Genomic DNA, 16,331 nt, shown 5'->3' on the forward strand with positions numbered 1-16,331 from the left:
TCCCTTAAATTTTCAGTACTTGAAGTCATCCCCAAGCCTCCAAGGGGGGGCGACTGGGACCGGAATATACTCCCAAAGGAGTCCGAATGGATTTATCGATTCCGGTCACAGTCGCCAAGTGGTCTAAACGAACGACTCACATATACATGCTTCATCTGATACTATTCTTTCCATTAAAAACCCTCTATTCCCTTTATTGGAGATGGCTCCTCCTGTTTTATCTTATTTGCATATCTCCAAACTTTGTCCAACTTTTTGTCCATGCCAGTGCGGGAAGCACCGTTTTTCACAAGCAGTGGCATATACCATTGTCACTCTAAATTTCCTCTTGTTTATATAATCTTCAAACCTTTTATTATATGCACGAGATGATCTTTATCTTTTAGTCATCATGTTAATCCCTCCGATTTAGATTCTGTACTTTAGGGCTCAAAAAACAGCTAAAATCCCCCCACCCCTAATTCAGTGTGAGAAGGGGGTCCTAGCATTACCCTACATTAACTATTTTGGCCGAATTATCTGTTATCTGTAAAGATACACAGGCCAGCAACTCATAGCGCTTTCGGCCGCATATGCGTTCCAAGGACCGGAAGTGACGCATCGCGTCATCGCGAAGCGGTTCACTCACCGGAAGTCCTCTCTGCTTCGCGTCCGGAAGCACAAGTCGGCACCAGCGCTTATATAGTGAGCGCTAGTATGCCAACCTGTGCCCTCCAGCCTCCAGTATACCAGCAGGGTGTCTCCGCCATCAGGGGACATCCCTGTGCTTCAGGACATTAGATCCATAGGGTTATCTAGGGAAATAACCTTTTCCCACAAATTTACCCATTACCACCCCCAACCCTCTAGTGATTCATATATTCATTACCTATCCTATCTATAATAGGAGGTTCTTTGTCAAATATATTATATCACCTGAGCACATCGTTAATCTCGCTCATACCCATTCATTAAATAAAGGTATCGTTTTTAAGTAAGCACGCTATTTTCACTTCTTTCCTGACCTAATTTTATACGTGTAACCTATCGTCAATATCCTTCCAAGTTTTTTCATGAAATTTTCATAGCTCTGGGGCCTCTTATTGCTCTTAATTATCTTTAATATGTTTCTACACCTTGATTGGAGTCCACAGTGGTTAATTCAGTTGATCGAACATGATTTGGAAAGATACACGCCGTCTATACAAGGTCTCGTAGCTGACAATGCATATCAGAGCAAAAACCAAGCCATGAGGAGAAAAGAAGTACCCATAGAGCCAGGATTGTGTGGACTTCGAATTCTACGTTTTCCCTTTAAGTGCTAGGATAAGGTGTGTTGTGCAACAACTAACTACTACTAATGTCCTTGAGGACTTTTTAACACCTATTATTCCTGCACCTACCAATTGCCTAAGACATAACTTTTAATATTTCTTAAATAAAACTTTGGTGATACACCAACATACATATTAGTGTTTTAAAATTCCCAGTATCACTGGCCTTTATTAGTCACTTGTGACATATTAACAATATTCTTGTCTGGCTTCATATGCCTAGACACACTGTTGCCATGACAGGCTGCGCGCTTGCCTGTAATTATCAACGGCAATGTATTTACTGTGCATTGAATTACATAAGCTCCAGTGATTGCTGTTTTAAAATTAGAGCCTCACGCTGCCCCCCGACATGTTTCGCCGTATCACGGCGTCCTCAGGGGTTAGGGCAGTGTATGAGGATTGTGTGGAGGCACAGATTTGGAGAAAGGTACAAAAATATTTCTGCTGCACTGAATGTACCCAAGAGCACAGAGGCCTCCATAATTGGAAGAAGTTTGGAACAACAAGCCATCCCACCAAACTAAGTAATCTGGGGAGAATGACCTCGATAAGAGATACTGTGTATAGATGGAAGAAACTTCCAGAAGGTCACCATCACTGCAGCACTCCACCAAGTGGATTGGCCAGAAAGAAGCGTAATTTCTGTAGGAACCAGGCACTGCTTTTCATATACCCAAAACTAGGAATGAGCGAACCCGTGGAAGTTAGGGTTCGCCAGGTTTAGCCGAACTTCAGGTCAAAATTCGGGTTCGGGATCCGAACTTGACCTGAACTTGACCCCGAACCCGGACCCCATTAAAGTCAATGGGGACCCGAACTTCACTTTATTAGTTTCCGTTATAACACTGTTATAATGGAAAATAATAGCATTCTTAAGACAGAATGCTAAATAAAATGGCCATTGAGGGGTTAAAAATTAAAAACTTGATCACACAGCCGGTATCCTCTTCTTTCTTCAGGACCTGCAAAGGGACCTGTGATGACATCACCACCCTCACCACGTGGTGAGCATGGTGACGTCACCGCAGGTCCTTCTATCTTTATTCAGCAGGACCTGCTCCTTTTGCAGGTCCTGCAGAAAGAAGAAAGAAGAGGATAAAGGCTGCGCAATCAACCTACCCAATACCATCCCTACAATAAAACATACTGGTGGCAGCATCATGCTTTGGGGGTGTTTTTTAGAAGCTGGGACAGTGAGATTGGTAAGGGTTGGGGGAAAGCTAATGGAGCAAAGTACAGGATTTTTTTTTAAATGAAAATCTGATCCAGTGAGCTCTGGACATCATACTGGGCCAAATATTTACCTTCCAAAAAGCCAATGGCCCATAAGCTAACAGCCAAGACAACACTGGAGTGTTTTTAGGACAATATCATTGAAAGACTTGAAAATGGCTGTCAATCAACAGTTCCCATCAAACCTGACAGAGCTTGAGAAAATCTGCGGAGAAGAATAGAAAAAAAAATCCCAAATCTAAATTCAGATTTTGTGACATAATACCCAAGCAGATTGGAGGCTATATTCACTGCCAAAGGTACTTCAACTAAGTACTAAGTAAAGGGTCTGAATACTTATGTCAATGCAAGAATTTAGTTTTTCCTTTTCAATAAATTAGTAAAGAATTCTGTGAAATCAGAATGCTGATCACAATGAATGCTGATCAGAATGCTGATCACGTTCAATGCTGATCACAGTATTTGACAGTCGCATTGAAGCCTTTCAGGGGTTAATCATGGGTTAAAGAACAAATAAAATACATACCTCATCAATTTGCTCGTGGAGAGGCCGTCGCGGCCACCTTGATTGAACAAAATGCACCAAATCTCCGCCAGCGAGATGACGTGGTTATGTCACACTTCAGAGTGCACGAGATTTGGTGCATTTTCTTCAATCAAGATGGCCGCAACGGCCTCTCCATGAATAAATGGATGAGTTAAGTACCATATGTATTTTTTTCCTGAATCAATAGAATTTTTCCTGAAATTCGGATCAACGTCGTTAACCTTAATGTTAACCTTAATTCGTTCAACACTACTGATGATCCTGTCACCAGTTGTCCTTCATTGGGCCACTTTAAGTAATCATTAACCACTACATATTGGGAACACCACATCTACCCATTACAATTTGTCCCTTATCCAAGTCACTCAAATCCTTACACCATTTTTCCAGCATCCAACACATCAACCTTAAGAACTGAGGGAATAATTTATGAAATCAGATATGGCAGTTTTGTAGCATAAAAAGTCACAACTTAAGTCATGGCAACAGGGACATTTTTGCGACATTACGTGATGCTCATCACTTTTCACAGTGGTCTATGTTTAATAGTTAAAATTAGATTAGATCTGGATTATGGCTCATTTAATTTGTGCAACTTTTGCAAAGGTCGCAAAAAAGCCACAACCTACACCAGACAACCACCCGGTGTCTACTTTAAGTGTAAAAGTAGACCATGAGAGACGACATATTTGCGTCATTTGGAATAGTCGCACACAGTAAATGTGCCATAATCCCGGTCTAATCAGGAGTTTATATCTAGAAAATGGAAAACTTGCAGAATTTACATAGAGTCCAAAATGGTGCAATAAACAGCAAAATGTGGCAAAAACGCCATCTGCAACTTTTTTAGACCTGAAAACCGGCGTACCATAGTTCATAAATCAGCCCCCTTTGCATAAACGTACTCAAGAATGCCAATTTAATTACAGATCTTCCTTGAAACAACATACAGTGAAACCACTTTGAGATGACCACCCAACATTACATACATTTAAAAGTATTATGGAAAGTGGGTAATCAGGTCTGAATAATGTGGGCGGTCTTCTCAAAGAGGTGGTTTTTTGGAGATGTTTCACTGTAGGTACCTTTAATTTTAGATTGAGAAACGTTTAATATTTTTTTACGTTCCTGTGAAATTATCCTTTGATGAAGGGTATTTGTAAAAAGATTTGCCATTTAGTTTTGCCTGTTTAATCCATATGTAAAAATACCCATTCTACTGTCTAGCGTCATAGGTATTAGCAGTGATTAGGGGCAGACTGGCCATAGACCCTACTGGGAAGATGCCCAGTGGGCCTGCTGAGCTCCCCTCACAGTAGCTGGCCGGGTACGTAATGATCTGATGCTCCCAGCATTACAACTGGCAGAGTCAGGTAAGTATGTAACCTGCTGGCAGCCACACGTGCCCTTCTGGATTCAACTCATCCTCAGGTAGTACAGTATATTGTGGCTCTGCTAGATATTTATACGCAGATATATATATATATATATATATCTGCGTATATTGTGGTACACTGTGATATTTGGTTATGTCAGAACAGTACATTGTGCTGCAATGTGGTATTTGGTTCGGTTGGGGTGGTATGTTGCCCTGGATTGTGTTATTTGGTTTTGTTGGGGCATTATTTTGTGTAGCACTATGGTATTGCTGGTCTCACCTAATTGTGTTGGTCCTACTACTTGTATTGGTCCCACCTACTTATGTAACCCTCATTTTATCAATGTGGGCCCACCCACAGCATGGGCAACTTTTAGTCTTTTTAAATTCCTAGTTCTTCCCTTGTGCTGATGACCTATGAACTGCAGTAGATAGTTGAGTCTGAGATACATTGATGATTCAGTGAAGGATAACTAGAGTGCACTGACTTTCCCTTTTGATTTATTACTCATATATGCCCTTTCTTATTATTTCTGTGAGACTGGAGCCAACCTTTTACTAACCCTTTCAAGACAATAATTTAGTTCCTACCATGAAATCCACCTTCTATGTGAACTCCATTTCAAATTTAATATGGTTTAGAAAATTGATATTGATTAAAGGTGGACATGGAAACACAGTTTGCAATTATCTTTGAGTGCATCCTTATGAAGGCACAGGGATTATAGTATACTCAGAATTCATATCTATCTATCTATATATAATCTGTCTATCTATTTATCTCATATCGAAAAACTCTAAGGGTACTTTCATTTTATTCTTTTCCGATATTGAAATTCGGTAAAGGATCTCAATTAGTGTTGTTCAAGCACCAAAGTGCTTGAGTAGAACACTTCCCAATTCTCGGGTGCTCTACAGAGCACCTGAGCACAATGGAAGTCAATGGCAGAACCCAAGCATTTAACCTGGCACCCCTTGCTCTGAAGAGGGGAGGGTGTCAGGACTCGGCTTAGTAGTCCCTGCTCTGACTCCATATATAGCTATGTCCATATATGGAGTCAGTGCTTAGGGACACCCAGTGTATTTAAATCTAATTTAGCCTCTATTTCTGAAAAGTTTCTGGTGGGATTCAAACTCACAACCTTCTACATTACAGCCAAGAATCTTAACCACTACATTATAGAGCGGCATAGCCAGTTACTTAAAAAAAAAAAAAACAATTAAATGAGACTGCTGCTGTATAGGAATACTATTCCTAGTATAGTATTTGTATATTCCTATATAGTATTCCTATATGGCAGAAGTCTCATATTTATTTTTATTTTTTTAAAGTAACTGGCTATGCAGCTCTATAGTGTAGTGATTAACATTCTGGGCTGTGATGTAGAAGGTTGTGAGTTCAAATTCCATCTGAAATTTTTCAGAAATAGAGGTTACATTTAATTTAAACATATATATACGTTTTTAAGCCATAATATATTTACATATATTATTATATATTTAGAATATATAATATATTATAATATATGTAAATACATTATGGCTAAAACATCAGTAGTAGTTTCCCACATATTATGCATTCATAGATATCAGAAGTATGATTTTATATATATATATATATATATATATATATATATATATTATTTTTTTTATATATTTTTAATATTTTTTTGTAATTACACATTTTTTACAATTACAAAAAAATATATAAAAGATATAAATTTCATTTAGCCTCTATATCTGAAAAGAATCTGATGGGATTTGAACTCACAACCTTCTATGTTAAAGCGCAGAATTTTAACCATCTCCCGACTGCCTAATGCAGGGAAGCTTCCTCCGGGCGGCTGGGTTATTCCTCGTAGACGCATCGGCGCGTCATCTCACAGCAACGCTAACCTGAGAAGTTGATCTACAGCCTGCCAGCAGCGATCATTCGCTGGCAGGCTGTAGATGCAATTTTTTTTAATCCCAAAAAGGTATATTAGATGCTGTTTTGTTAACAGCGTCTAATATACCTGCTACCTGGTCCTCTGGTGGTCCCTTTTGCTTGGATCGACCACCTGCATAGCTAGCTACTTAAAAAAAAATAAAGATACTTGTGCTGTATAGAAATACTTACTAGTAGTAAGTATTCTTATACAGCAGAAATATATATATATATATATATATATATATATATATATATACATATATGTATATATTATTATTATTATTATTATATATATTTATTTTTTTTAAGTAACGGGCCATGCAGCTCTATAGTGTAGTGGTTAACATTCTTCGCTGTAATGTAGAAGGTTGTAAGTTTGAATTCTGATAGAAACTTTTCAGAGATAGAGATCGCTGGATTCGGTTTTCGGTCTGTGCATGCTTAATTCTTTCTAGATTTGAATTTTTTTATACCGGATCCGTCATTTTGGATGATACCAGAAAGACGGATCTGGTATTTCAATGCATAAGTCTAACGGATGCAGATCTGCATAAGGATTTCCGGATCCGGCAGGCAGTTCCAGCAACGGAAATGCCTGCCGGATTCTTCTAACGCTAGTGATAAAGTACCCTAATTCCATCATATTCATGATCGACAGGTCTCAATATTAGACCTCCATCAATTACACATAGCCAATATATTTTAAAGTAAACAGCCACATTACATTTCATTACAGTCTACCTATACAGCCCATTATTAAATGGCTACTAATTTGGTATGTGTTACCTATATACAAATGTAGAAGTTGTCTTACCTTTACAAGATCACCTCTTTATCCAGACCAGATTTCCCTGGACAGATTTCCATTTTCACCAAATATTACACATACTGGCCAAGTTTTGGGAAGTCCATTGTCCCAGTAAACCACTTTTCAGTGCAATTTTATGTGGCTTTCTTAAAGGGTTTCACTTGATGTTGCTTTGATGCGTGTAAATGTAATTGTAACAATGTCTACAGTAGTTTTTATTTAAGCCACCCTTAGGGCTAACTGTTCAATGATATATTCAGCTGTAACAATTTCTTTGTAAAGGTCCCTTTATATGAGACTATTCAGCAGGCGTTCCTTCCCCGGAAATTGCCTGCTCATCAGTAGAGAATACCGCTGTATTTACATGCAGCGATCTCCTCCACGGTATGGAGTGGAGTGATCGCTAATGCCATGGCTCGTCCTCATACAGACTCATTGTTTGCCAGTAACAGATGCTGTTTACAATGCACGAACTGCTGCCGACAAACAACGATATTTTTGTCTGCACGAATGATCTCGTTCATTAGGTAATCAGCCGCACCTTTACACCAACAGATAATTGATAACGAGCGTTCCTATAAACGATTATCTGGTGGATTCTGAGCCCATGTTAAGGGCCCGTAAGTCATGCTGGTGTCTATTATTAGCATAGTCTAGAGAATGAAAAGATGTGTAGAGCAATAATGCATCACTCACTTGAGTCTTTCTGGAAGATCCAGGGTATATAACTGGGTGCAAAAAGAGACCAATGCTCTATTAAATATAGAATAATTCAAGTCTCTCGTCAGCATAATATAACTCCACTTTAACAGTTTTTAGAGAAAGAATATTGGCACATGATATCTCTTAGGCCTCTTTCACATGGGCGTCGCATGTGAGGGCCGGAAAAGATGCGGGTGCATTGCGGGAAATACACGATTTTTCAGCGAGAGTGCAAAGCGTTTTAATGCGTTTTGCACGCATGTTTGGTACCCAGACCCGAACCCAGACTTCTTCACTGAAGTTCAGTTTCGGGTTAGGTGTTCTGTAGATTTTATTATTTTCCCTTATAACATGGTTATAAGGGAAAATAATAGCATTCTTAATACAGAATGCTTAGTAAAATGTCCATTGAGGGGTTAAAAATAATAAAGGAATTTAACTCACCCCATCCACTTGATTGCGTAGTGGATCTCCTCTTCTTTCTACTTTCTTCAGGACCTGGCTAAAGGACCTTTGATGACATCACTGTGCTCATCACAGGGTCCATCACATGGTCTGTCACCATGGTGATGGACCATGTGATGAGCGCAGTGACATCACCAAAGGTCCTTTTTCTCCCAGGTCCTCAAAGAAGAAGAATGAAGATGAGCCGGGCTTCGCGAACAAGCGGATGATGTGAGTTTAATTATTTATTTTAAAAATTTTTATCCCTCCATCCCTAATTTACTTAGCATTCTGTATTAAGAATGCTATTATTTTTCCTTATAACCATGTTATAAGGGAAAATAATAAAGATCAGGTCCCCATCCCAATCGTCTCCTAGCAACTATGCGTGAAAATCGCATGCGCACTTGCTTACGGATGCTTGCGATTTTCACGCAGCCCTTTCACTTCTATGGGGCCTGCGTTGCGTGAAAAACGCACAACATAGAGCTTGCTGCGATTTTCACGCAACACACAAGTGATGCGTGAAAATCACCGCTCATGTGCACAGCCCCATTGGAGTGAATGAGTCCGGATTCAGTGCAGGTGCATTTCCCCCGCACTGAATCCAGACCCATTCACTCCAATAGGGCTGTGCACATAAGCGGTGATTTTTACGCATCACTTGCAGAATTCTCACCCGTGTGAAAGGGGCCTTAGACAACATCTGCAGTAAAATTGATGGTACTGGGCTTTTGCAAGTATGTTTTATGCACGTAGGTTAATGTGCCACTGGGAAACATGGGATTAGAAGTCTAATATGCTCTGTAAATCTCAAAATTCTAATATTGCTTATTTAAGTCATTTTTTCAGAAATACATCAAAAATAATTTATTCCACTTTTAGATGAGACATACAAGACAGATAAAGAGGAAGAATGGTTTATTAGTGAACCCAACTGTGAAGACCCTGACTGGCAGAATACAGAATGTGAACAGAATTCTAAATGCCCTTATGAAAATATGTATGATCCTATGTCAGTTTATTCTGTTACTGAAGAACTGCCAAGCAAAGAAGACATTGAAGGTTTGAATGCAAGTCCGCCTCCAGAACAGGATCTAATAGCGCAGCGAGGCTGCTTTAAAGGTATTGTCTGTATACTTACAGGGTGTGTAAAGATTACATTCATTCCCTTTTTTGTTTGTTAAAGGGACACATACATCCTTAAAGGGAACCTGTCACTGGGATTTTGTGTATAGAGCTGAGGACATGGGTTACTAGATGGCCACTAGCACATCTGCAATACCCAGTCCTCATAGCTCTGTGTGCGTTTATTGTGTAAAAAAAAAAAACGATATGCAAATTAACCTGAGATGTGTCCTATACGTGAGATGAGCCCAGCGTGAAGGAGCCCAGCACCGCCCCGCATCCTTAGAATCTCCTCCTTGCTCCCCGACATCAGAAACCCAGAGCGCCCTAATCTGGCGATGCGCGAGCTAGCGCATGCTCAGTTCATTCCCTGAGGCTGATGCCAGCACAGGGAAGGAACACTATGACGACACTGCGCATGCGCTAGCTTGCGCATCGCGAGATTAAGGCGCTCTGGTTCCCTGATCTAAGCTGGGGAATGCTGTTACCTGAGCGGAAGCGCACGATTTCCGCTTCCGGGCTTATCAGATGCTGTGGTCAAATTTTACCACGGCATCTGAAGGGTAAAATGTTTGTGATCAGCCTCATGGCTGATTGCATACATGTGCCACAGGTCTCTGCTATTTAAAATAGCAGAAACCCTGCCGCTATGGCGCCCACTGCACACGCAAGCGGGTACCATGTTTAAAGATGTCGTTAAGGGGTTAAATGCCTCTCTGTTCAGAATTAGAGATTAGCGAATAATTGAAAAATTCAATTCAGCTGCTTTTCCGAATTTCTACCCAAAAATTTGCTTCGTGATGAATTACTCTTCCTGCCATTGTACCCCTCAGATGCCATATTCATAGCTGATAGGGGCATCTGATATAAATAACAGAGTGTAACATTTAAAAAAATAAATAAAAAACAAGTCATATTTACCTGATCCATTTGCTTGCGACTGACGGCCACCGCCATCTTGCTTGAAGATCTGGCGCAAAATCTTGCACAGCCCGTGATGACACCATCACAGCAGTCAATATGGTGACGTTATACGTCACCGCGCACGGAATTTCATTCTAGATCTTCAATCAAGATGGAGGTGGCCGGCCTATTGCTAGCAATTGCATCAGGTAAGTATGATTTGTTTCGTATTTACACTATTTTAGGTTAAATCGATTCGCTACCATGAAGCAAGAAGAAATTTGGCTTCGCGGCGAATAGAATTTATCCAGAAATTCGGATGGAAGTCCACTTTGTGGACTTCTATTCACTCAACATTGTTCAGGATGTTAGCATGGCAGACAGTCTCCCTTAATTCTCTCAGACCATCACTCCCCTATATGTGTCCAGGACTACACCTACCCTACAGTATACAGGTGGTGTTGCTGACAGGGCTTCTCATTTGGCACAGCGCTCCTTTTATTTTTCGCACATCTAGGTACAATATTAGTGTTGTGGTTACCAGTTTTTTATTCCTTGTTTTCATGAAAGGTATCATTATAAACTGCCAGCCAACTATGCTTCTTGTGGTCCTTGACTTTCTACTCGACATTTATCTACATTAGTTAAACCTCATGAGAACAATGGAGCTGTCATTCTGTCATTCCAGCCCTCCTTGCATGCCAGATTTAGAAGTACAGATAATTAAGCAGATTATCAGGAACGAACGTTCCTGTGAATGCTCGTTCCCCACATCCTGCCCGTTTAAAGGTGCAGCTGATATGCTAGTTCATCAGGTGAAACTGTCATTAGTGCTGGCAGGTAAATTATTATTTCTGTGCAGCAGATCGTGCTGTTCAAGAATGAGGGATCGCAATACTGTGGAGCCCCATAACTTTTTTTTACTTATGTCTACAGAGCTGTGCGAGGGCTTATTTTTGCAGAACTTTCCGTAGTTTTTTTTTTTTACACCATTTTGGGCTGTATTTGACTTTTTATCTCTTTTTAATTATTTTTTGGGGGGAGGTGAATTGATGAAAAAACTGCGAATTAGACATTGATTTTGATTTCATTTTTCCGTTACACCATTCACTGTATGGGATTTTTTTTATATTCTAATAGTATGGGTGTTTTCAGATGCGGCAATGCATATAATGTTCATTTTTTTGATTGTTCATTTATTTTGATTTCTGGGAAAGAAGTGATTTGGATTTTTATATATTTTTTATATTTCTTAAACCTTTTTTTAACTTTTCTTTTTCCTTTTTTAGGTCCTTGAGTGGACCTCAACATGCAATCATTAGACTGCAACTTGTATAGAATGATGGAATTTTTTTAATTACCTTATACAGAGATCGTTATATTACAGTTCAGTACTGCCACCTGCTGGTCTGAATTGCAATATACAAGTAATTAGCCTAGTAAAGGCTCTGGCTCATTACTTCTATGGAATGTCTTCCCCGATCTCCACCCGGGGGAGGCGTTCCTGCCTGGCAAGCATGTGTTTCCCAGTTTTTGGCCACTCAGATGCAGTAGTCACTTTTGACCATGGCATCTGAGGGCTTAAATATCCATGGTCGGCTGTGTGAAATAACAGGCACCTGGTTGCTATAGCACTCGTTCTGCTTCAACGCGGGCACCATCTTTAATGACTTGACATCCGCCGTATTATTACAGACGTCACTATATAGAGGTAACCAAATGTTACAATCTACATGTAGGGCGTGGACAACTTTACAAAAAGTTTTTAAGGTTCAAAGATTTTTGAGCTGTAACCCCTTGTGAAATAACCCTTATTGAAAAAATAAAAAAACTCAGGAAATAACTTCAGGTAATAACTGTCATATAGTCCATAATAATCAGAGAAAAGATTTTTGAGCTGTAACCCCTTGTAGAATAACCCTTATTGAAAAAATAAAAAAAACGAATGGAAAATTCAGTTAATACCTGTCAAATAGTCCATAATAATCAGAAAAGATTTTTGAGAGATAATGCATGAGCGTAAACTTGAGGACAGAGATGTATTTAATTTCTTACAGTTAAAACAAGCTTTTTTATATACAAATAATAATAATCATCTTAATAAAAATAATATGGTACCGTATGCTACTTCGCTGTTCCTATACTTGATGGATCCTATGTCTAAATCAAATTTAATTTTAAAACTATATAGAGCTTTACTTAAAGGGGTTGTACATGACTGTACCTTTCAAACTAGATCCAGCCCTGTACCTTACATGGGTCCAGCAATTTACACATTCACTGCTACAATTGCTCTGCTAGCCTATCTTCAGCCTGGCAGCTCAGGGGGTATATTCTTTCTACAGCAGTTCTCTCCCTGTAACTGCCACAGCTTCAGACAGAACATACCTGTATGGCTGGTGAAAGTGGAAGATTTAAACTGAGTGCGGACAAAAATGGACAAAAAAAAAAAAAATTATTTTATTGAATAGCTCACTGGCTATGCAAAAAATATAGTAAACAAAAAATAAAGTAACAGACTAAATAAAATGCAGACACCTGTACTTTTCCTCTCTGCCATAGATTTTATTGAAATGTGGGCACTGACTTAAAGGAGTTGTCTCACTTCAGCAAATTACATCTATCATGTAGACAAGGTTAATACAAGGCACTTACTAATGTAATGTGATTGTCCATATTGCCTCCTTTGCTGGCTTAAATCATTTTTTCATCTCATTATACACTGCTTGTATCCAGGAGTTACGACCACCACTGCTGCATGGAATCGAGGTGGACGGGATGGGAGCTGATGCGCATGCGTACCCATGTGGACCCTTGGTCCTGGCCACCAGAAAGACCAGCACTTTTTCCTATAATGTGCAAGCACAACCACCGCTGATGGATTGCAGGGTGGTCGTAACCCCTGGATATGAGTGCTGTATAATGTGATGCAAAAATGAATCCAGGCAGCAAAGGAAACAATATGGACAATCACATTACATTAGTAAATGTCTTAAATTAACTTTATCTACATGATAAATGCCACTTGCTGCAGCGAGACAACCCCTTTAAGTTATAAAGGTTTGTCCAATTACATCCTCGTTTATCTCAGTTACATTAAACATTCCAAAATACATGCTAAATAAAACATTTTTAACAAAGAGTAGGAGGTACAATGTAAACTTTAACATTGGAATAAGAGAAAAAATAAGCAGAATTTTTGAATGTGACAGGTGAAGATTTCAACATGGAGAATACGTCACAAGAAGCGCATGATAAACATTCAGATGAGCAACCATTGAATGGAAATGATGAAGAACCGGCTTTAATCGCTTCTACTGAGGACAATGTGTACATCATATTTGAGAACAGCATTAAAGATACACAAAGAGCACAGACACATTTTATCTCACAAAACCTGGTTACTCCAGAGCCGTCATCAACTACTACAATGGCTAGTGGCACATCTTTTATCTCTCAAGGTAATGCTGATATACCCTGTCAAAAATGTATTTCATGCTTTAGATGTATTATTATGCATATCTGTTTGCATAGAGAAAAATTGCACAATTATGGCACAGTGCAAGGATTTCAGAATTTTAAGTGAATAAAGCTTCGCAACATCAATATTAAATTTGTGATTTTCATTCAGTTTTCCCCTCACCAATCTGCATACAATACCCCATAGTGAGAAAGTGAAAACAGACTTTTATAAATGTGTGCCAATTTGTTATAAAAAAAAATCTACATTTTTGCATGGGCATAAGTATTTAGACCCGTTGCTATAACACTTGAAATTTAGCTCTGGGGACCTCCTATTTCTCTTGATTATTTCTGAGATGTTTTTACTCCATGATTGGTGTCGACCTGTGGCAAATGTAGTTGATTGGACATGATTTGGAAAGACACAGCCCTGTTTATATAAGGTCTCACAGCTGACAATACATGTCTGGAGAAAACCAGGCACTGCTTGACACCTGCCCAATACCATCCTTACATTAAAGCTTTGCAGGTGGCAGCATCATGCTATGGGGGTGTTTTTCAGTGGCTGGGATAGGGAGACTGGTCAGGGTTGAGGGAAAGTTGAATGGGGCAAAATACATAGATACTCTTAATGAAAGTCATGTCCTCTCTGTACACGGAGGTCGCACATCAGCCATCAAATTCATAGGCATTGAGCGTGTCAACAAACCATTTCGGGGGGGAGATTGGGATAGACGGATCCTCCAGCGGGAGTGCTGGTGGATCTTTAGACTTAATACCTCCCACCCGCATGGCCTGAATGAACAACTACACTTTGGTTGTTACATACACTCACCTAAAGAATTATTAGGAACACCTGTTCTATTTCTCATTAATGCGATTATCTAGTCAACCAATCACATGGCAGTTGCTTTGATGCATGTAGGGTTGTGGTCCTGGTCAAGACAATCTCCTGAACTCCAAACTGAATGTCAGAATGGGAAAGAAAGGTGGGCTACAACAGCAGAAGACCCCACCGAGTACCACTCATCTCCACTACAAATAGGAAAAAGAGGCTATAATTTGCACAAGCTCACCAAAATTGGACTGTTGAAGACTGGAAAAATGTTGCCTGGTCTGATGAGTCTCGATTTCTGTTGAGACATTTAAATGGTAGAGTCCGAATTTGGCGTAAACAGAATGAGAACATGTATCCATCATGCCTTGTTACCACTGTGCAGGCTGGTGGTGGTGGTGTAATGGTGTGGGGGATGTTTTCTGGGCACACTTTAGGCCCCTTAGTGCCAATTGGCCATTGTTTAAATGCCACAGGCTAGTGTTGAGCGCGAATATTCGAATTACGAATTTTTTTCTCGAATATCGCAATTTCGAGATTTCGCGAATATTTAGAATATCGTTCTATATATTCGCGAATTCGAATATTCGTATATTTTTTTTTTATTATAATATTTATTTTCTTTCCCACTTCTCTAAAGTTGTTCTTACCTGTCCTTTGGATTCCTGGCTTCCTGGCTGCTCCAGTCAGTGGTGTTTTCAACTTACTGCTATATTCCATATTAGCTAAATTACAATCTAATCTATATGTGTATTTTACGAAATTTCGCAAGTTGCGATGCGAGTAATATAACACGAAATAATCGCATGAAGATTTCAATTTAGCACTGCTATATTCCATATTCTAGCCTAGTATGGAATATAGCAGTGCTAACTTAGCACAGCTATATTCCACATTAGGCTAGAATATGGAATATAGCAGTGCTAAGTTGAAATCTTCATGCGATTATTTCGTGTTATATTACTCGCATCGCAATTTCGGCTTTTGCAAATGTTCTTAATATTGCTCTAACTTCGTCTTTTAGAATATTACGAATATTCTAAAAGACGAAGTTAGAGCAATATTACGAAATTTCGTAAAATACACATAGATTGTATTTAAGCTAATATACTGCTATAGTAATATTTTTTAATAGTGTACATATTTTACAAAACTTAAGTTCAGAAGAGGCAAAAAAAAAAATTAGAGGCAAAAAAAGGGATTATAGCAGTATATTAGCTAAATTACAATCTATATGTGTATTTTACGAAATTTCGTAATATTGCTCTAACTTCGTCTTTTAGAATATTCGTAATATTCTAAGAGACGAAGTTAGAGCAAATCACGAAATTTCGTAAAATACACATATTAGCCTAGCCATAGTCAATTAGCATAGGAACGTTGCCTTATACTATCAAGATAAATAATCGCAATACGCGAAAAAAAAAAAAAATCGTATATTATTCGCGATAATTGGAATAATTACGAATATTCGATTTCGACGAATATAACACGAATATTCATTCGAATATTCGCGAAATATCGCGAAATCGAATATGGCACCTCCCGCTCATCACTACCACAGGCTACCTGAGCATTGTTTCTGACCATGTCCATCCCTTCATGACCACCATGTACCCATCCTCTGATGGCTACTTCCAGCAGG

At 39.1% G+C, this 16,331-nt stretch overlaps 1 protein-coding gene across 1 annotated transcript in view; it reads left to right on the forward strand.

The window, feature by feature from the left end:
• Positions 1-16,331, forward strand: part of BANK1 (B cell scaffold protein with ankyrin repeats 1) — a 265,057-nt gene that overhangs the window by 225,965 nt on the left and 22,761 nt on the right. The window contains exons 5-6 of the mRNA XM_044277573.1: positions 9,244-9,483; positions 13,602-13,850. Coding sequence (XP_044133508.1) covers positions 9,244-9,483; positions 13,602-13,850 — 489 coding nt within the window. The remainder of the gene's footprint in view (positions 1-9,243; positions 9,484-13,601; positions 13,851-16,331) is intronic.

Source organism: Bufo gargarizans, chromosome 1, assembly GCF_014858855.1.
Source record: "Bufo gargarizans isolate SCDJY-AF-19 chromosome 1, ASM1485885v1, whole genome shotgun sequence".
Lineage (NCBI taxonomy): Eukaryota > Metazoa > Chordata > Amphibia > Anura > Bufonidae > Bufo > Bufo gargarizans.